Source organism: Scardinius erythrophthalmus (assembly GCF_964197995.2).
Source record: "Scardinius erythrophthalmus genome assembly, chromosome: 2".
In the NCBI taxonomy this organism is placed as follows: Eukaryota; Metazoa; Chordata; class Actinopteri; order Cypriniformes; family Leuciscidae; genus Scardinius; species Scardinius erythrophthalmus.
The window spans coordinates 32,414,022-32,436,651 of NC_138222.1; the positions used below are offsets into that span (position 1 = coordinate 32,414,022).

Consider the following 22,630-nt stretch of genomic DNA (forward strand, 5'->3'; position numbering starts at 1 on the left):
AACCCGAACCTGTCATGTGCCTAATTAATATTCATGAACCCACTTACAAACGTCTGCTTTTACTGGGAGGACGACAAGGTACGTAGTTAATATTAATGAGCTAGTCCCTCGCCGTAGTAGGATAGGTAGTTCGCGGAGCTTCTCGTGCGAGGTCCTCAGGCGCTCAGTGTGCGCCTCCCTTTGTGCATCTACACTCAAGATGGCTCCCGTTTTAGAGAAGAAGCTACTGGGCGCAGCCGGGACAGGCGACACTATGGAAAACAGTAACGAGGATGATGAAGGACAAAACCTCTGGTATGCTCGTACCCTCAAAGTGTCCTGAAGTGCAGCGGTTTGTGCAAGGAGTCCGTTAATTTGACAGTGTGAAGTGCTGCTTTGTCACCAGCCGGGTGCTGCCCAGTTCAGACGCCGGTCCCGGATGAGCCCAAAACACTTCACATAAACTTACAGCAAAGTCTGGATTAGGCTAGATTAGACCTTTACAGCGGGCTGAATAATAAAGAAAGTCTTTTGGGACGTTAGGACGCAGATTGTCTCGGTTTATATGCTCATGTCATGCTCACTTGTGTATATTGTGTGCTATTGGCTAGCATTTAAACTCAACGGTTTTCACATTTGAAGTGTTCAAGTCGTTTTCTCATGAAGCTTTGCTTGGCTAATTAAATTGAAATGCGGGTGATGATTATTGTCAGGAAACTGGCTGGTGATTTTTGTTTCTGATGGGATCTAACGGTTGATTGACATCCATCTCTCGTGTGAGAGGTTCATTCTTGTAACGGCCTTTTTGTGGATGTTTTGGTAACATTATATTACCTAGTTGCAGGTATCTGCAGACGAAACTAAACATCCAACTGCTTTCTACGCTTTAAAGCCCCTGTCTGCTAATGTCACGAATGGCAAGTGATCGGTGGTCATTTGTTTTGTTTTTCAGGTCTTCAATCCTCAGCGAAGTTTCCACACGCTCAAGCTCTAAATTGCCCTCTGGGAAAAATATATTGCTTTTCGGTATGTGACTTTTTTTGTTTTCTTGACTATTGTTTTCAGTCAAAATTCATAGTTCATTAAAAGTGTGTTTATGTTTTGCGTACAATATCGACGAACGCTGCTTCATTTTAATGTGCAAATTTCTTTGAATACAATGTATAAAGCTTGTAAAGGGATAGCCTAGTTCATCAAAACATTATACTAGTGTAATTTTTCTCGCCGTCACGTTGTTCCAACCCTGTATGGCTTACTGTTTTTTTTTTATAGAAGACAAATTAAGATATTTTAAAGAATGCTGGTACTAATCAAACTGTTTTGGTTATTGAATTCCATTTTATGGAACAAAAATATATTTTAATGTGTTCTACATAAGAAATAAAGTTTCTAAGAAACAAATACAGGTTTGGAATGATAAGAGTGAGTGAATAATGACAAAATACATTGTTTGGGTGAACTATCCCTTTAACTTTGTCCTAGGCATAAAGCTGAAATAATTTTCTTTGTCTTAACACTTAGGAGTTTACTATTCAGTACACTGATGTGTCATGATTTATGAGTGATATGATTTCTGGTGTTTTAGGGGAGGATGGTTCAGGAAAGACGACACTCATGACAAAACTTCAAGGAGCCGAGCATAGTAAGAAAGGTAGAGGGCTGGAATACTTGTACCTGAACGTCCAGGATGAAGACAGAGAGGGTAAGTGATTTTAAATAAAAGAATAAAAAAAAAAAAATATGTAAGGATTATGAAGCTTTGGCTGTTTTAATGGCCTGTTTTGTGTTAAAAGGCCGCACTATGACATTGTATTGTTTTGCAAACAAATTGCATAAAGTCTAGAATGACATGAAAAATATAAATGATAAATATTTTATTTTATTATCATTTACTCCATGTAGAAAATGCAGTTTATTCAGTTTTTCAAAAATATATTTTTACTATAAACTCTTCCAGATTTAACTCGCTGCAGCGTGTGGATCCTGGATGGAGACCTGTACCACAAAGGCTTGCTGAAGTTTGCAGTGACCACTGAGTCGTTGAAGGACAGTCTAGTTGTGTTTGTGGTGGACATGTCACGGCCTTGGACCATCATGGAGTCGTTGCAGAAGTGGGCGAGTGTGCTGCGCGAACACGTGGACAAACTGAAGATCCCACCTGAGGAAATGAGAGAGATGGAGCAGAGGAGTAAGTGCTGTTTTGCTTTTTTGCTACTAGGTTGTAGTAGTATTAACACCTTGCTGTTTGTTTGTAGGGCTCATTCAGATTCAAGTGATATTATGGGTGATTATAGCGTGTGCATATCGTCTACCTTCAGCTGTCTTTATGCTAGACATCTTATTCTACTCAAGTGGTCATGAATAGCTGCAGGATGTTTGTTCAGCTAGAGGACCTTTTGTGCAGCATCATATCAACCCATATCAGGCAGGTGGGAATATGAATGTTGAGACCGCTTAACATTTATGTCAGTTTTCAAATGTGCCTTTTCTGGTGAGAATCGTTCCTTGTCTTGTAGGCTATGTTTTGATCATATGTTAATGTTTAGATTGTGACACTGGCTGCTACATTTATTGACACTACAGTCAATGACAGATTGTGCAGAAAGTTTTTGGTTGGTTGTTTTTGATATAGTGAAGAATGTAGCTTAAACATTAAAGGACTTTTATTTATGTTGAGAATTCGGTAGGTAATATAGTAAGTCATGTGAATATAAGGCATCATATGCTTTTATTAAAATGATTTTGTTCATTCATAATCGAGTTTTATTATGAGAGAGCAGGAATGCCTGCACTGTCGGATGGTTTAATGACAGTCTGGATATGAAGCAGTCTTTGTGCTTTAAATTTGCATGACCCATGTTGTCAGACTCTTGCTATTAGAATCATAGTGGACACAAAATACTGCCTCACGAGGAAGTGTTAGTAAAATTAAATACTTGCTGAGAAGAATTATCATGTTTTCAAAAACCTACATACAGATACACTGCAGTTCAAAAGTTTGGGGTCGGTAAGATTTTTTTTTGTTGTTGTTTTTGAAATCAGCCTCTTACCAAAGCTGCATTTATTTGATCAAAAATACAGTAAGAAATCTAATATTGTTAAATATTATTCCAATTTAACTGTCTTTTGGCGCTCTAGTGGTTAATAAACAAAACTGCATGTGTCTAGCCCCCCCCCCCCCCCCATAATTCATGAAATCGAGAGAAAAAAAACAGCATTTATTTGAAATGGAAATCTTTTGTAACATTATTAATGTCGTCACTGTTGCTTTTGATCAATTTAATGTATTCTCGCTGAATACATGTAGTAGGCCTAATTGCTTTTTAAATTGTACTGACCCCAAACTAAATGGTAATGTTTATCAAGGCTTGAAGTGAATATTTTGGATTTGAAAAGTGTTAAACTTTTGACTGAGCATGCATTTGATGGCTTAAGGTGTTTTGGTTTATGAAAACATCAAGCTGGTACAATAGCGTTTGAGAAGAGTGACTGAAGAGAGAGGCAGAGTGCTCCAACATGAAGTGAGAGGCTATTTCTGAGGATGACTGTTTCTGCATGTGCCCTGTAAACAGGGCTGTGACAGCAGAATGGGGAAGTGGCTTGGCAATGGTATTGTTTTTTAGCTTGCATATGAAATACAAAGCCCAGTGGTTTTACAACACATTTGAATGGGTAGTTTTTGAATCTCTAGCTCTTTATGTCCCCAACAGTATGACCACCTTATTGTGTGGCTTTCAACCTTCTAATATTTTTTCATCATACAGTACATGCTATCTGTTATGATTTTCAAAGTTTTAGCCTACTTTTACAGTTAAAGCATGATTTTAAATGTTTCATGGAAACATCATTCATATCATCCCCATGTTTTACAAATACATTCCCTATTTTAATCTATTATCTTGGCTGAAATAGGATCCACTGAAGTTGCCATTTTGATATTGTGAGTGACCTATCCACTGTGTTTCTCAGGTGCTAATTTCTGCTGTCAGAAGTTGATTTTATTATACGCTACCAATCAAAAATTTGTGGTCAGTTTTGTTATTTATTTTTTTCATGGACACATTAAATTGATCAGAAGTGACAGTAAAGACATTTATAATATTACCAAAGAGATCTAGCCTATTTCAAACAAATGCTGTTCAATTCAACTGTCTATTCATCAAAGATTTCTGAAAAAAGTACCAGGGTTACAATATTTTCAACATTCACATGTTTTTGATCAAATAAATGCAGCCTTGGTGAGCATAAGAGACTTATTTCAAAAACATTGCAAAAATCTGTCTAACCCCAAACTTTTGAACATGGTGTAAATTTAATTTTTCAAGTTCACATCCCACAATTGCCAAATGTTGCATGTATTGAATTGGTGTCCAAACACATTAAGCCTCAATCTGCTCTCAGCTTTGTTAAACCGACCCACCCAGAAAAGGGGCCGTTGCTTCCTTAAGGAAGCACAAGCAGCCTCTGCTCACTCCTCACATCTGACCGGATTCAGTGACGTCAGCACTCTAGTGGGAAGGACAGTTCAGCCTCTCTTACAAGGCGTTGCATCATGGTCTGCTCTCTCAGACGTTCCTGACATTCAACTCATTGTTTTGAGCAGGGCATGAGCGCAACACCCCAGCACAACTCAAACCACTGTGCTAAAACATACCGTCTCACAGCTCTTAGTCAGCTAACACATTGACTGAACATTTTTTTTATGTAGAGTGACATCTGGATGTACTTTGGAAATCCTTTTTTTTTTTGTGTGTGTGTTGTTCAAATGTGGCCTTGTAACTGCTTTTCTTTTTACAAAAACAACACTACTTAATTGGTATTTACTTTTTTGTTTTCTGTCATCATGATTTTTAGATGCACTTGTTAGCACTCTGATGGCTTCATGCCTGCAAATGCGCACTGGACGTGTGTATTCTGTTGACCGTCCCCACCCTTGTTTGTGAAAGCTGGTCAAAGTCGACAGTAGAAAGTGATTGTAAACTGGTGCTTCTTTTGATTGAGGATATTACATTAAGTCATATTGATCAAGAAAACTGCAGATTAAAATCTTTACCATAACTTCAGTGTTGATTGTCTGGTGAAAACAGGCTGATCAAGTTATACATTTTTTTTTTTCATTTTTTTTTTCTTCACTATGCCTGAGTTTGTTTAGAGAGCTGTGGAGATGAGGCAGTACTAGAACCAAGGGGTTTATTTAAAAATGTCTGCAGACGCTGCCATGTGATATTGAACTCTTGCCTATTGGCTATTATCATTTAAGAAGAATCACTAGACGGGTAACGTTGGCTTGCCTTCTGGAAATAATTACAATTTCCTAATGGACTCTTTGTCCAAAAAGAACACAAGTAGTTTATTGGTTTGCAACAGATTATCTTGAACTCTGGCTCCTGTGGAAACATGTACATACACTTCACATCGCTGGGTGTGGGTAACTGAGAGTGATATAACTAGTAGGCTAAATAAAGAGATTTATGCGTGATGAATACACTACCGTTCAAAAGTTTGTCATCAGTAAGGCTGCGTTTATTTAATCAAAAATACAGTAATATCGTGTCATACTATTACAATTTAAAGTAACTATTTTCTATTTAAATATATATTGCAATGCAAATTATTTATTCCTGTGATGGCAAAGCGAAATTTTCAGCAGCAATTACTCCAGTATTCAATGTTACATGATGCTTTAATTATTGTTATTATTATTATTATTGTTGAAAACCATTGTGCTGCTTAATATTTTTGTGTAAACCATGATGTAACACTTTTTTTCAGGATTCTTTGAATAGAAAGTTATTTGAAATAAAAACGTTTTGTGATATTATAAATGTTTTTACTGTCACTGTTGAAAATTTGAATATGTCCTTGGCTTGCTGAATGAAATGATTAATTTCTTAAACAAAATAAATTGTAGTGACCCCAAACTTTTAAACGGTAGTATATGTTAAATCTGCTTTTAGGACTGGCGTGTCTGTTATTCCAGCAGCGTGTTGTTCCATTAACAGTACGCTAAAGGAAGTTGTGCAGCTTGCCTGGTTTCTGGGTCATCTGGAGCTGCATTCTTAAGGTTCCTGAGGAAGTTCCTCCCCCTTTCCCTCCCTCCCCACCTCCTCAATCTACCACCAATAAAAGACCATTCCAGCCACCTACTTGCGCACATCACCACCATGCCCACTTCATATACTCCTGTGTATTTAACATTGTTTTGGGTTGCTGCTCCTGTGTTCTGTAATGTAGAGCTCAGACAGAGTCTTGAGAATGTGCTGTCGGCTCTGTTCTCATCTGAGCTGCTCTTCTACAGGCATCGGCAACTCAAATGTGTCCATAACAAGTCATGATTTCAGGCAGTTTGACTTACACAGATAATGAACTGTTTGGGCAAAAAAAAAACATGCTACAAATCCTTGCCAATGTTAAGATTTATTTATTTATGTTTTTCTTTTTTTAAATGTAATCTTTTTTTTGGGACAGATTGTCTGTTTGGGTCTTATGTAACCTGACCGGAATGTCCTAAATCTGTGGATGTTCTATATATCTGTATGGCTTTTTATTGGTTGAGGCTATTTAATCCTTAAAGTGATAGTTCACCCAAAAGTTAAATTTCTGTTCATTTACTTGTGTATTTTTAAATTTCGCTTGATTTAATTTTCCATTGAGTTCACACAATCACAGTCTCTTTTGTCCACTTTCAACCACTTCTGTCCTGATTTCTTCGAGGGGAGAGTCTATGGGTGGGCAGGTGTATGGGCTTTTTCAGATTTTTCGATATAATGGACAAAATAAGCTTGTGTAGTGTACACATGAATGCGCCTGGAGAAAACAGAAAAACATACAGAGAGCAGCAGCTTTCATTTCTGTTTTGATAGCCGCAAAACCAGACTGAATGCGGTGTGTGTGTGTGTGTGTGTGTGTGTGTTAGAAATCAGGAATGGTGCTGTGAGAAAAAATACTTGATACGTTTTTCCTCTTCAAATCAAACTTGGGTCTTTAGCTGACAAAGTTTAAAACCAGTCTGGCTACTGCGCTTCCCATAATGTATTTTGCGATCGAATGCGTTTTCGACTACCTCTGGAAGTGGTCGAGAATGGAGAAGCTCAAAATGTTTTAGACCACGTTTACACCTGTATTTACTCGTCCACTTGTGATCCGATCGACCAAAACGCATCTTAGTAAACAGGGCCTTATATTATAACTTTTACAGGTCCACTAGAAATGCATTGTTGTGCCATTTAAAGAAATAACGAGTCAAACTTGATGGAGGTTGATGATGGATGGATAAATTATTTTGTCGTCATCATCAATCTAATATATTGTTTTAAACCCCATTGTCGTCTTATTGCTAGAAATCTATCTTTGTATAATCTGTAGCCTTTGCTTATTTAAATGTTGTCATGTCATGAATTTGTTGTAAAATAATGTTTTAAATTGCAATCTGATGTAAACAGCAATGTGTAATGTGATGCTTCTGTTATTTTCGACTTTATGATGTACCTACTGACACTGTTTACTGTAAATAAATGTTTAAAGGTTTGACCCTGCTTGTGTGTTGCTCTCTTTGCAGTGGTTAAGGCCTTCCAGGAATATGTAGAGCCAGAGGAAGCCACGCCGAGCTCGCCCCAGAGACGAGGGCCAGCCGCTGCGGGAGAAGATGAGAGTGTGCTGCTGCCCCTGGGAGACAACGTCCTCACACACAACCTGGGCATTCCAGTGCTCATAGTTTGCACAAAGGTAGGTGAAAGTGATCAGATCATTTGACCCGTCACATTGGGTCCAGTGTTTTATTATCTTTAAGGGTTAGTTCACCCAAAATTGAAAATTCTGTCATCATTTACTCACCCTCAAGTTGTTTCAAACCTGTATGAATTTCTTTTTTCTGCTGAACACAAAAGAAGATATTTTGAAAAATGTCTGTAACCAAACAGTTGATGGACCCCATTGACTTCCACAGTAGGAAAAAAAAAAAATACTATGGAAGTCAATGGGGTCCATCAACTGTTTGGTTACAGACATTTTTCAAAATATCTTCTTTTATATCTTAATATCTTCAGCAGAAAAATGAAATTCATGCAGGTTTGAAACAACTTGAGGGTGAGTAAATGATGACAGAATTTTCATTTTTGGGTGAACTATCCCTTTAACATATCAGTATAATAAATGTAATAAATGCTTCAAAATGAATCACATTAGAGTGTTTGTAACACAATGTTATAGTCTGTGTGTGTGCAAACAGTCACTTTTGATCGATGTAATTTGTTCTTGCTGAATAAAAGTCAAGACAGATTCTTTCAGGAAGAAGAAAAAAAAAACGTCTTACTACCCCAAACCTGTGAACGATAATGTACGTCCTGTGAATAAATAGGAATTTGTAGGTACACTGTTTTGGAAATTTGAGTGGATATTTTGAGTTGTTTTGCTCAGTGTTAAGGGAATTTTGCTTCTGATGCATCGAGTGTGTTTATCCAGATGAAAAGCTCTCTTTATGGAGTCTCAGTAGCCCGCAGGTCCAGAGCTGCAGACTGACCATGCTCCCCTCACATGCTCTCTCAGATCAGAACATGCTCAATGTTCTCTACTATTGTTAGCCTCCCTCCAGCCCTGGGTGCATGCAAGACAACCTGTTTTTAAATGAGGGGGTTTAGGTCTGAGAGTAAAATGTTCGCTCTTTGTTCTCTTCAACGTCAAGAGGCAAAGTGATCAAACTGCCTCACCCTGGAATAGAGGAGAATAGAGCCTGATTGAATTTCAGAACATTTTCTTTCCAATTTACTTGAAAGCACAAAATTCATTCTAATCTAATCTAATATGCATTAGCATCATCGTTACAGATCTGTGGAAACGGCAGCATTTCACTGGCCATCTGCAACAACACCTATAAGGGTATAGTTCACCCAAAAATGAAAATTGTCATTTTCTCTTGCGTTGTTCCAAACCTGCATGACTTTCTTTCTTCTTTGAACACAAAAGATATTTTGAAGAATGCTGAGGTCCAAACAACATTGGATGCCATTGATGTTCATTGTTTGGAGAAAAAAGTTTTTAAAATGATCTTTTTCAAGAAGGTTTAGCTTCTCTATTTATAAAATGCATGGCTTCATTCATTGTCACATTTGTAACTTTTTAAAGTGTTATAGACAGGATATGTTTATTATTGAGTGAGAGAGTATGTCCTGTGGTTCAGTAGAAGGTCAGCGGTGTCTGTGACATGCAGAGATGAGTTTGCATTTCCAGTGATGCTCATGGAAGCCTCCTGGATTTTAAAGCAGCCTAGTCGGCACCTCCTCTTCCTGCCAAAACGATTATGGCTGGCAATCTGCCACAACCTGAGTCATTCACTAATATGGCTGCTGCTTCGTAATGAGTCCCATTGCGCATGTGTGTGCTTGTCTGCTATTTTTAGGATGGGATGTCTGTGTTACACCCCGTGGCTCAAAAGGGACGCGACAAAAATTGGGACACCCGAGAAAGCCAAACTGTTAAAGCAAGTTGTTTATTAACAAAAGAAAAAACTATAAAAAAACTGTGTAATCCATCCAATGCTGGGGAAAACCCCATTAAACACACAGGTCGTCACAGTCTGTCTTTTAAAAACAAACAGTATCTTAGAGCTTCAGTACATTTAAAAAGGGATGGTTCACTCAAAAATGACAATTTCACTATTGTTGTTCAGGTCAAGTATGATGTTTTACTGCACTTAAGACACCCCCTCGAATGATTGATTGCTGTCTCTATCTTTTAGTGTGATGCAGTCAGTGTACTGGAGAAGGAGCACGACTACAAGGAGGAGCATTTTGACTTCATTCAGTCTCACATCCGGCGGTTCTGTCTACAGTGTATCCTATACAAAATCAGTCTCAATATATTTGCTTTTGTAATGTTACTCTTTCCCTATACAGTACACTGTAAAAATCCATGTGAATTTACTGCAAAAAACTGGCAGATGTGGTTGCCAGAAATTCATCGTATATTATATTATATTATATTATATTATATTATATTATTATATATCAGATATTTGTGTTGAACATGAGACGCTTTATTTTAAGGCCTTTTAAAACAAATGTATTCTGTCATCATTTACTCGCCCTCAAGGTGTTCCATACCTGTATGAGTTTCTTTCATATGCTGAACACAAAAGAAGATATTTTGAAGAATATGGGTAACCAAACAGTTGATGGGCACCATTGATTGCCATAGTATGGAGAAAGATAATGTGGCTACAGTCAACTGTTTGGTTACCAGCATTCTTCAACATATCTTCTTTTGTGTTCAACATATGAAAGAAACTACATTTTGCTCAAATATTTGTTGTTGGACAATGTGCCCTATGTAGAATTCTAAACCTACAAGTAGATGTATTTTTATGATAGCAGTAACTGCAAAGTGACTGTTGTAATGGGGTAATGAAATAGCCTTATTAGTTTGTGCTTTTGTTGTTATTTTCATTTTTAGTTTAGTGAAATTAACTTTTGCTTTACAAATCATTATTTTTTGTTTTTAGAATGTAATTTAATATTAACCCCTTTTTTTTGCACATATAGCATAGCTTACATGGTTACACTATATTCATTCACTATATTTGTCTTCATAGCCTTCAGTATGAACATTGTTTGTAGGACAACATTGGACAGTATGTGAAATAACATTTTATTTGAAATACTGTTAGCACAGAATTTTTTTTTATCCAAATAGAAAAAGTAGAAGACATCTAGATATATATCGTATACCATTCAGCCAAAAATTACTAAGATATGATTTATTTTTTTTGCCATATCACCCAGCCCTACCAAAATCTGCTCTTTACCTTAAAATGTACTGATAACCACCATAATAATACAGGTGGTAAAGGTAACCTGTCCGTAAAACGTGACCACTGCTCGTTTATAGACATTAACTCAAAAACAGAATGTAACACAATACTGCCCTAATGTTTTTTACTGATAACAATGAGAAGAAACCAAATTATTTACATAAAATATAATATGTGATGTATAACGCAGGTATTTCTGGGAATGTTCTTTCAGTTTTTCACCGTAAATTATATAGCAATTTATTGTTTTTACTTGCAAAAAATATAAATGAGTTTTTTTTTTACATAAAAAATGACATGTAACGCAATATTCGGCCATTTAGTTTTTTACCATACATGGTGAGATGAACTAACCATTTTAGAGTAATTTTTATTCCTGTAAAAAAAAATGCTCATCCTTAATCAAGTCTCACAGATGGAGCTGGCTTGATTTACACTTCGGTCAAAGAGGAGAAGAACATGGACCTTCTCTACAAATACATGGTGCACAAAATATACGACTTCCAGTTTACAACGCCTGCCTTAGTGGTTGAGAAGGACACTGTGTTCATGTGAGATCTCTGAAATCCCCTAAAACATTGCATTTATCTTTTTATTATCTTATTCATCTTTTTATGCAAGAAAACCATGTCTAATTCAATTTGGTGCAAGTCCGTCAAACTGGTTTCTGTTAAAACAATTTTAAATCTCTGCATAGTCCATCCGGATGGGACAATGACAAGAAAATTGCAATCCTGCATGAAAACTTCACAACAGTTCGACCTGAAGATCCCTTTGAGGACTTTATAACGAAACCTCCTGTACGAAAGGTGAGGAGAGACAAAACCTAGGAATGAGAATTTGACCTTAATTTGTTCTGCTTGTGTAAAATGTGCCTTTTTGTATCCTTTTTTGTCTCTAAAGTTGGTGCATGACAAGGAAATTAGTGCAGAGGATGAGCAGGTCTTCCTCATGAAACAGCAGGTAGGAGAACAGACTTTAGTTTTAAGTTCAGGTTTTCTTCATTCAGTGCTGAAGTTACATATAACAAAGGCAGTCAGAACATACCTCCACCAATCAAGTGATCTCTTCTCTGGCGTCAACATGCATTTCTCACAGTGCCCTCCTGCTGTCTCTCATTAGTTTAATTACAGTAACCCATTTGACTCTTCAATGTTTTCATTGGCTGACAGCTGTGCAGGATACGGTTTAATTACACAATATTTGGTCATTTTAAAATAATAATTCATTTCTAATGGACATTGTACGCCAGCTTCTTGCATTTTGGCACATTCTCTGGATGTTCACTGTGGGTCTTGTCAAATATTTTAATCAATTGTGAACAGTGTTTATGTGAGGTTTTTATTGAGAATGATCTTTAACCCTTAAATGCATGAATGTTTCACCAATCATTATTACATATTCAAGTATTTAGCGACCTAACATGGATGGATCTCTACCTGATATTAGAGTAACAATTACAAAAGAATAAAATAAAGCATATTTTGTTACCTTTTGGATCTTGGAAGGGTTCAGTTTGAGCAGATGTTTTATACCATCATCACTGTCCTCATCAGAGCTCATTTCCCAGTAGGGCTGCACGATATTGGAAAAAAAAATTACATTGCGATATTTGTTTCCCAACGATATATATTGCGATATTGCGAGCCATCAATTCTGGCTTAAGTCAATAATTACCATTCCATGATATTAATAATTTCACTAATAAGCAAGCTTCATTACAAGTGACAAAAAGGCCACTTAATATTTTATTCCAAAATAAGAACATATTTCTGTCAGAATTCGGTGAAAGTTCTACGCAATCCAACGTGGCGGCGCTCTTAACAGATGCTTGTTGTTCATAAGGCTATAATTCCTCAAAATAAGTAAAAAAAATATATATATATATTATTATATAATCTCCTCTCTCTCTCTCTCTCTCTCTCTCTCTCTCTCTCTCTCTCTCTCTCTCTCTCTCTCTCTCTCTCTCTCTCTCTCTCTCTCTCTCTCTCTCTCTCTCTCTCTCTCTCTCTCTCTCTCTCTCTCTCTCTCTCTCTCTCTCTCTCTCTCTCTCTCTCTCTCTCTCTCTCTCTCTCTCTCTCTCTCTCTCTCTCTCTCTCTCGGTGCTGATTGGTGCTGCCGTTTACGCGTTCATGTAAATGGCACCTAAAAGCTGTCACAAAGAACCAGCAAAAGTAATGATTATTATATGTAAAATATTACAATGAGACATTTTGTTTATTAATAAACAAGTGTTTTCTGTAAAGATGAAGTTGAGAGAAATGCACTTTTTATACGGATTACCTAGCTTTATTTTGTTTTGAATGGTTGTTTAAAAGTAGAGATTTCTGTAGATAATAGATATATTTTGCCTCCGTGTCGTGATTATGTCTGCTATATTTACTTTTTATTTATTAAATCCAGGAAAATGGATAATGAAACACTGATTAAAATTAAGATACAATTAATACAAGACGAAATTCGCTTTAAAGAAAGCCTTTGTGCTTTCTGTTTGAGGTCTCTGTGAAAGTTTTAAAGCAGTCTTTTAGTGCCGCTTTCATAACGGTCGCATCCGTAATTAACTGTCACGTAACATTGTTTTTTCCTCATAAATGCGAACACGAAAAATAATGACTTTTTAAAAAAAGACAACCATCAACTTTATAACACTCCAGCAAAGTACCTCTTTTTGGTCAACATCCTCCTTTTTGTAGACGAAATAGTCCCAAATAGCTTATTTTGACTTCATATATATATATTTTTTTTGCGGCGGCGGATCCTCTTCGTCGCCCATTTGTGAATGTTGGCTGTGAGCGGTGAGCTGCGGCACAGCGAACCAATCACTGTTCTGGCGATGCGACTATCGCTCATACGCACATCGCGATGTCGATGTTAAAACAGAATATCGTTCAGCCGTATTTCCCAGTACATTCAGCATCTGGCTCATATTCATGATCTCAAACATATTCTCAAAACTATCATTTTCAACATCTTCAAAATCAATATTTTGATCGCTGACAGCTTCTTCACCAGATCCACCATCAAGTGACAGTGACACTAATATTTGACCGTGTTCAGTACTTGCTCTAAAGTAAATTGCTGAGCCATTTCAAGTTTTGCTGATGATTCTTCCTATTCTTTTGTTTTCTGCCTGCGGTAACTATGAGTGAAACGTCACTTCATCATTGTGTATCAGACATTGCCATTTTGTTAAATAAAGGTGTATTGCACTTATTTAGTCATCAAAGATTAAATTATTGTTGTGCAGAAAAAATATACTTGCACTGTTTCGCAGTGACCCTATACAATTTTTCCAAAACATTTATGTGAAAACAGGCATTTATAATTATTATTTTTTTTTTATTGTTATATTGTTTATAATGAATTGATTGAGGAATACCAAGAAGGTTGTTGTCTAACTTTAAAAAATAAATGAGGAGGAGGCTAGTGAATGACGTCCTGGGTCACTAAAGACCAGAGCTATCCGTTTAAGGGTTAACAATATTAAGCTGCATGTAAACACGGTCACCGCTGTTAAGCGGCTCCTTTTGATTGCACCAAGTACATTCTTGTATTTGTCTTTGATATGAAAAGATCACTGACTGTGACATGGAATACAAACAAAGTGTTGTGTATCAGCTAGATAACTGTCGTTGTATAATACAATCTTGTGTTAAATGACATCATAGTGTTGGTAAGAAAAGTCTATTATGCTCACCAAGGCATATTTATTTGAAAATGTCTTTCTTTATCAATGTTTTGATCAATTTAACGCATACTTGCTGAAAACAAGTACTAATTTCTTAAAAAAACAAAAAAAATCTTACTGACCCCAAATGTTTGAACAGTAGCATATGTATTTCAAAATAACGAATAAAGCTTTTTATTAAGGTTTTACATCTCTCATGTCTTCTCTTACTTTATTACAGTCATTGTTATCTAAGCAGCCGGCCACACCCACAAGAGGAACAGTAAGTGTGACTTCAGACCGCACACACTTTAGTGTGACAGTGTTATGCTGCTTTGAGGATTTTGTGAGATAATATTTTGACACTTATGCTTTAGAATTTTACAAAAGCTACCGAATGCTTTTGTTGGTTTAAATTGCATTTTAGATTCCTATTTAGTGATTTGTGTGTTGAGAAATCTAAATCTTCTGAATTGCTTTTGCATTTTCCTGATTCCTGTTTTTTGTTTGTGTTGTGTGTGTGTGTAGGAGTCTCCTGTCCGGACTTCATCTGGTTCACCCCGGCCAACAGGCCGAACAGGGCCTACAAATGTGGCTAGTGTCTCACCCATGACCGCAGTGAAGAAACCAGACCCCAACATGAAAGGTAATATATCTTGATGCAGAACCTAAATGAAGCTTTGTGATCTCATGGCTCTCTGTTCATCAGTGCGGCACAAATAACACATGATTGTGCAGTCAAGCACTTTGGCAGTCAAGTCTAAATATGAGCACTTTGTTCTCTTTCTCTCTTTCTTTCTCTCTCTCCCACACTCATCTCATTTTGCTGGATCATCCTTCTGCCTCTGTCTTGCAGTGTTCTTCTAACCTCTTTAAAACACTGCCCTCCTGAGGAGACCATTGGAATAATTCCCTAAACAATCTATTTCTGCTGGTTCCAGTTGGTGTGGGAAAAATGAAATGTTCCCATCATTAAGCTCAGCTGGAAAGCATATCTATACCAGCAGGAATAGATTCAAGTCGCTTTAATTAAATCAACTTTAATTGATTCTTAAACCTTCCCGCCCTGTAGGGTATCAGGTATCATATTTCACATTTTTGAAATTTTTTCACCGTCTTTCAGTTAATAGCCAGCTTGTGAGCATTGTAGTTAGTGCCATTGAAACCAAGGAACCATAACCCTTTCAGTGTTATAATGGTGGTAATTGTAGTTCTGGATGTGCTTTTCAGTAGCTCAGTGTAAATGAATATCAGTTGGACCTCCCCATTGTCACTTGAGGTCATGATATTTAATTTGCGTGTTTATAGGAGCAGCAGCAAATGAGGGAGTGCTGGCCAACTTCTTCAACAGTCTGCTAAGTAAAAAGACAGGTGCGCCGGGCAGTCCTGGGTCACCAGGGACAGGAGCAGGAGCGGCTGTACAAGGTTCTGCCAAGAAAACAGGTAAATTCTTCCTTTGCCAGCCTCAAGTCTAGGAACAGGTGAATCTCACAAAGTACTGCTATGTATGGGTCATATCTTAGCCCAAAGTCTTGATTTTTATAACCAGATTACTGGATTGCATTAACGAGAGTAATATTATTATTATTATTATTATTATTATTATTAGCAGTGAGAAAATAACAGTGAGAATTGGCTTCAGTTTCTTTATGCAAAACACAAGTCGTCCCAAGACATTTGTCTGAATTATATGAAATCGGGTATGCACCATCTCAAGATACTCCTGTAAAAAGTTATCAAAATTAATGTAATTATTGCTGAGCAATAGATTGATATATTTGAGTGTAGCCCATAGTGAATGATAGGCCTGTATCTTTTGAATGCAATGTCTCAAGTCTCAAAAACTTGGTAAACATGGAAAACACGACATTCTGAAGATGTTTTTGTCCCCCTTTTGATTTTGGGTTGTATTATGACTTGTACAATCCTTCATGAGGTTCACCTGGTCACCTTCTGTCATAATGTTCTTTTGTTCCCTCTGGACAATGCTGTTTTTTTGGAGTTTTACCCTTTAGAGCCAGAGAGAGTAACCAGAAGGAATGGGCTGAAAAGCCTGTGTGAGTGACGCCACCATGGATGGTGATATCCCATACTCGCTGGCTTTCATACTTAGAATGATGTCAAATTCATACCAACTGCACTTTTCATTTATGATATTTTGTCACAGTTAGAGGTCGACCGATAGTGGAATTTACCGATAACGATAACTAGGTTGGCCTGCGCTGGCCAATAACGGATTAATCAACCGATAGCTTTTTAAAATGAATACTGGATGAAAACAGACATGACACATAAAATAGTGTTGAACTTTATTACAAAAATTTAAAAATAGTTCTGAACCATGAAAATGTACTATACTACATATAAAAAATAATATATAAATTATACTTTGGTCATTATTTGTTAGTTCATAGTGCATTAACTAATGTTAAGAGATTTTAAAATGTAAAAATCTATTAGTAAATGTTGAAATTAACAATGAACAATACTTTTATTAACCTTAGTTGGTGTTACAAGTGGAATCTTATTGTAAAGTGTTACTATTTCATATACACCCAAACAGTCATGCTTATAGAACATGGCCATCTTTAAATATCTACTCAAACGCCATTGCATTGAAATTAGACGCATATGTATACTCGTATTAATACTCTCACACTTTATTTGCCTCTATTTTAGAACACTTGATTATCTAATCAAAATAGCTACATATGTTACAGTGACAAGTTACAGAAATCAAATAAGTTTCTGATTTGTTTGCATGTTTCTGTCGGCTACATGAACATATTAGTTTTTCTCATGTCACTAGCTTTATATATGCAACTTCGCTACATAACGAATGCATAAAAGTGACCAGCTGGATATAAACTAATGCAAATAGGTGGCAACAATCGTGACATTAAACGTTTGGGCCAGACTTTGTTTTAACCGCTTGAGGTACTACTAATGTTAGCATCATCCCAGCCTCGACGGCAAACATACTGCTGTACTAATGCAGCATCTAGTCAACAAATGACTTTATAATGATATAAAAACATGTACTGTATAAATACCATTTTTGTCTGTTTTAAATCCGCATCTGAAGTGTGCCACTCTGCCTCAGCGCAGCATCACGTGTCAAAACAAACTCCATGAGGCGTCAGTGATAGTTTTTATTTCGCCTCTAGAGGCCGCTCTCTTACTGTGTGACGACAGCCAACTCTTCTAGCAGCGGACACAACCCAGAAAAACTATCTGCATGTATGTTTTGCCGATAACCGATTGTTCCAGCAATCAGCAAATCCGATCAATCGGTCGACCTCTAGTTACAGTGATTTACATGAAGTTCTAATATATTAACACTTTGCTGTTCTTTACCTGCCGTTATGGCCCCAGCATGTAAATGAAATTGTGCTTTGATAAAGAACCCCATGCGGTTTTGTTTTCTTTCCCTTTTCATGTCTTTCTTAGTAAGTTTGCATTTGTGTAGCCGCACAGCATGCTCTTTTTGAATGCATACCAGCATGCAGCACTCATCCACCGAACTGGTTCCCACATAACCAACCTGTGTTATTTTTATTTACAACACAGAAACTACAGGAGATTACTCTGTTTTTTTTTTCCTCTCTTTTTTTCCAAGGGCAGAAGCCGGGTTTGACTGACGTCCAGGCGGAACTGGACCGATTGACTCGAAACCCCGACTCAATGGTAACGGCCAACAACACCCCAGCGACAGAGAACGAGGCATGAGCGCGTCAACAGCATTGTCCACTCTGGAAATCAACATGTAATGACATAAAGGAGAAAAAAAAAATGCTATTCATGACCAAAATTCCCCCCACCTTGTGTGTCAATCAGCAAACAGACCGAACGTGTTGGGATTCTGTCAGATGTATAGGCTCTGATGTTATGGGGGAAAGAGAGGTAGATATTTGAAAAGATGCAACTGCTTTTCTTTGTTTTCATTTCCAGACCCCTTTCTATGTTTGTTTGTTTGTTTATTTGTGGTGATTTAATTTTTGGTGTGGCATGGCAGGTCAGGTAATGGGTGCTCTCTCCTTGAGGCGGCAGTCAAACCTCTAAATGTGTGGGGCCTTGCTTAGCTTAGGACACCTTTAACCGCACCCATTCCCCTCCTCCTGACAAGAGCAGATCGCACTGCTGCATTCAACACGCAGTCGCTTCCAGTGTTGAAATCTGCTACAACTACTGCTAAAAGCCTAAACATATTCATCGAAAACAAGTACTTGCAAAAAGTATATAGTGTGTACAAACATAGTTGCATTTATGCTGATGTATTTATAAAGAAGCAAGCAAATCAAGCTGTTATTTTCTCTCTGTGTTTTATCAGTGAGACGTTAAGCTTCACGGTTAACATCACTGATGTCATGACACTAATGACAAATACCCATTGGCCTTCAGCATACAGGAATGGCAGACATTGCCACACCGCCTCTGAATTATGTAAATATTTGCGACACAAGCTTTGATTTGATTTTTGTATTAAATTGAGTTATTTTAACAATTTATGGAGAACTATTTCAGATGATACAAGCATTGATGAGTATCAGGCTGAGCTTTTTCTTTTGGCTATGGTTGTTTTTGGAGGAGAGGGGCAGGGCAGCATCTTTCCTAGTATAACTCCCCAAGTGCCTGTGTCATAGTGGAGGTGCTTGTCTCCAAAAGAGGAATTGCACTGTAGCATCAACAGTCAATGGTTCTTTTCTCTTTTTTTTTTTTTGGTCCAGCTTCATGTAATTTATTTTTGTTTGTCTGTGGTCATTGCTTTTTTTGCTAAAATTACACATTTTGCCTACTTCAGTGGCCTAGTTTCTTTTTTTTTTGCTGCCATAGAGAGCTTGCCTTTCTTTTCTTGAATGTCACTATCAACATAAAATATGTTTAGCATCTTGACGGGACATTTCGTCCCACCCTCAAGTTTGAAATCGTGGCTTAAACCACTAGCACCATTCTCAAGTGGCCAAGCGACCGACTGTACATCGTGTCTTTTGTCAGTCCTTACAAATGAGATATCAGATTTGTTTGTTAGCAGTTTTTTTAAATATATATTTATATATATAACTTGAGGACTGATTAATGTTGAACATTCCCGGTTTCTGCGCAGTGTAGGTGTCTCTGTAAGCAATCGACGCATGTTTGTTTTATGTGCCCTGCCTCAGTGCCCACTGGAAGTGACGACTTTGCCTTCAGTGTAGCATTCACTGTTGTCACTCCACATGCTCTGTCTCTTCACTCAGGGTAGGTTTGAGTCCATATAACAGCCTCGTCCATCTTCATAGTCAATTTCTCAACATTTTCTTCCACTACTGATGCTGTATTGTATTGAATTCCTTGTTTCAAGCAAACTGTTTTCGGTTTTTCTTTTTTGGCCATTGAACATGTAACAAGTTTAGTTGGTTTAGCTTGACGAATCATCCACAGGCATGATGTAATGGTTTTCTTAAGGTTTTTAACCTTGCTGTTGTTGTGGAGAAACTGTAAATGGAGCAGCTAAAAGTGGCTTTTAAATGATCATTACATTTTCAGATGAAAAAGGAAAACGCAAAGAATTGGAATCTGGAACCAAAGATGTAGAATCCACATGTTATGTCTATGTCGAGTAGCTGCCCTGAATTTCTCCCAGGTGGCCGTTCTTGGCCGGGCCTGGAGAAGCCATCATTCCGAACGGATCCTCTGTTTACTGTGGTGGTCTGTGTTCAATGTCCGATTTCTTTTTTTTTTTCTCTTTTTTTCACTAGAGTTAAAAGTCTTTGTTCTTTCTTTTTAAGCTCTTCAAGGGAATAGACCACAAGACATGTTGAGTTTACTGTTGTTTTCCATGAACTTGTGTTAGAAATATGAAAAGAAAAATCTCATACCAAACTAGAGATAAGGAACTCGAATGAAATTTGCATTTATTCTGCTTAATATTGCTTAACGGTTTCCATTTATGATGGGCAGGGCTATAAAGCATTTGCTGATATTCAAGCACAACATTAAGTCTGGACTATATACCTCTTGTTTTAGCGGTTAAGGTTTTACATCTATACAGACTGTGTGAGAATTTCTTGGGCTGTCACTAATGAAGCCTCCGATCACATATAACGTTCTACTTGCTTTTAAAAGCGCTCATAACCTTAAATGCACTTAAGATGCACTTAAGTATTTCATTGCATTCTGCATTCTACATTCGCTGTGTGACTGAAATCTCACTGTGTGTACTGAAGTATCACTGACACATTCCTGTGAACATGGCTCCTTTTTTCCACCGAAAGACGTGATGTTGTAACCGTTTTACTGGAAGCGAAGAACTGTTATTAATTCGTCTTAGTTCAATTTTTAAAAAGCAACACATTGTTCGCATTTAAACATTTCATTGTTTTTCCTACACAAATTTAGCTGGTTACTGATTTTAATAGTAGCTTGGTGCAAATATAAACAACAACTTAAAGGACTAAGAAATTGAAGAACTAACAAGCTGCTCCTGAGATGCCTGAAGTACTTGAAAAAGCTTCCTGACTCAGAACCCATCAGTTTTCCCAAAGGAGACACACAATGGATAAAAGATCTAAGGGTGGCCACCAAAAGAAACAAGTTTACTTGGCTTCAGCTTCATTGATTTCTTTCCCTCGGTTGGGGATGATTGCAATTATATAATGAACAGCACATTTTGTATGTATTTCATTCAGACTAGGATGGAAGTTGACCGCTTTGTTCTGCATAATCCTTCTAATATGCACTTACCCCTGTAAGTAAGAAAATGTTGAGAAAATATTCTGGCTTCCAAAATTTTCTATACAGGAATTGAAAGACCTTTCTATTCACACAAAGGACTGTTTGTGTGCTATACCGTAAAGTGAGTCTGATTGTATGGCTTTAACTTGATGCAGTATGTGGCCATGTTAAATCTTGCTTTTAATGCAAACAAGATAAGGAAATGTCTTTTTTTTCAGTCCTGGCTTAAATAAACTACAAATCCAGACTACAACTATCTTGTGATAGTTTTTTGTTTGTCATGTCATTTCATTTCAGAAGATGCACACTATAACAGTACTGATTAAATAAGACATTACATTTCATTACATCTATTGAGACTTAAACCGTTTCAAATGATCAGAGACGTCAGTAATCAGATGGTTTGGGAACCAAACCAGTGGGAGGCAGTGCTGTTCTCCCAATATCCATCCGTTGTTTGGTGTCAGATGTTTGATGCCTACATGCATAAATTTCCGAAATATAATCTTAAGGCTAAACACGTTCTATGTAAAAGTTCATAAAGTCATCGCCTATAACGAACTTTTAAATATGTAAAATGTTACATGAATGTATATTTTTAACTCTGTGAGTGTGTGTATTCTAAGTATACGGTTACTGTCAGCATTTTCACTGTTTTGGTTAAATCAATCTACAAACGAATTACTAGTTGTACAAGCTGGTAGAAAGTATTTTTAACATCAGAAAAAGTGCCAGCATTGCTGTCTAGGAAGGCTGCATACTAGTGTTTAAAAAACATGCACAATGTGGCAAGCTGATTTAGCATTTATTTAACTAGCTAGTTTTTAGTTGTTGTTACAGGTGTGCCTGCAATTCTTTTTTTTTTAATTGGTAATAAGTAATCCTGTAATGACTACTGTATTTTTCAGTGTCAGCTGTAAGCAAGAGCAGGGTAAATTTTGAATTTCTCAGTTTGTGTAATTACATATGGGCTTTAGTCTTTTTTAAACAACACAGCCTATACCTCCCCTCCCTCCACACAGCTCTCACAGAACAGGAGACAAATCGATAAACCAGAATACTTTACATTTCTTAAATAACTATTTCTGAACATTGAACATGGACTAAGTCTTCCAGGAAGTTCCAGGAGTCTCCTACTCTAGCGCCCAGAAATTAGTTTTTGCAGTTCACCTGTTTGGTATTGCAATATAATTCATAAAAGTTCATAAAATATGTGAATTACATTGCTAATGTCATAACAGCACAGATCTAATAGTGGGGCACATTGTAACGCAATGTTACGCGATTTAAACCTGGCTAGTGTCTTCTGCTAGTTAGCATTAGTAAGCATTAAATAAATATCTAAGCTGCTAAATAACAGAATGGATATTAAAATTATACCAGATAGCCTGTCTCATTTTAAATAAACACTAAAATCTTCGATAAATTAATTCAGTAAGATATTCACAATGGTTAAATCTTCAGCA

General features: G+C 37.0%; 1 protein-coding gene across 2 annotated transcripts; it reads left to right on the forward strand.

The window, feature by feature from the left end:
- Window positions 1–81: 81 nt before the first annotated feature.
- Window positions 82–21,415, forward strand: dync1li2 (dynein, cytoplasmic 1, light intermediate chain 2). Of its 2 annotated transcripts, none has more exons than XM_081359347.1 (13): window positions 82–294; window positions 932–1,005; window positions 1,565–1,681; window positions 1,937–2,167; window positions 7,538–7,704; window positions 9,713–9,806; window positions 11,199–11,334; window positions 11,481–11,592; window positions 11,687–11,746; window positions 14,692–14,733; window positions 14,979–15,096; window positions 15,759–15,893; window positions 18,075–21,415. In XM_081359347.1, exons 1-13 carry the CDS (start codon window positions 200–202, stop codon window positions 18,089–18,091), a joined length of 1,398 nt encoding a protein of 465 aa, XP_081215473.1. In that variant the 5' UTR covers window positions 82–199; the 3' UTR covers window positions 18,092–21,415. The 2 variants fall into 2 exon arrangements, with proteins under 2 accessions (XP_081215473.1, XP_081215472.1); XM_081359346.1 differs by having other exon boundaries at window positions 18,070–21,413.
- Window positions 21,416–22,630: the final 1,215 nt, after the last annotated feature.

Excerpts from the sequence above, each read along its gene's own strand:
- dync1li2 (XM_081359346.1), top strand. The coding sequence starts at position 200 with ATGGCTCCCGTTTTAGAGAAGAAGCTACTGGGCGCAGCCGGGACAGGC. Across the intron at positions 2,168-7,537 it reads GAGAGAGATGGAGCAGAGGA|TGGTTAAGGCCTTCCAGGAA; the intron begins GTAAGTGCTGTT and ends CTCTCTTTGCAG. Across the intron at positions 14,734-14,978 it reads CCACACCCACAAGAGGAACA|GAGTCTCCTGTCCGGACTTC; the intron begins GTAAGTGTGACT and ends GTGTGTGTGTAG.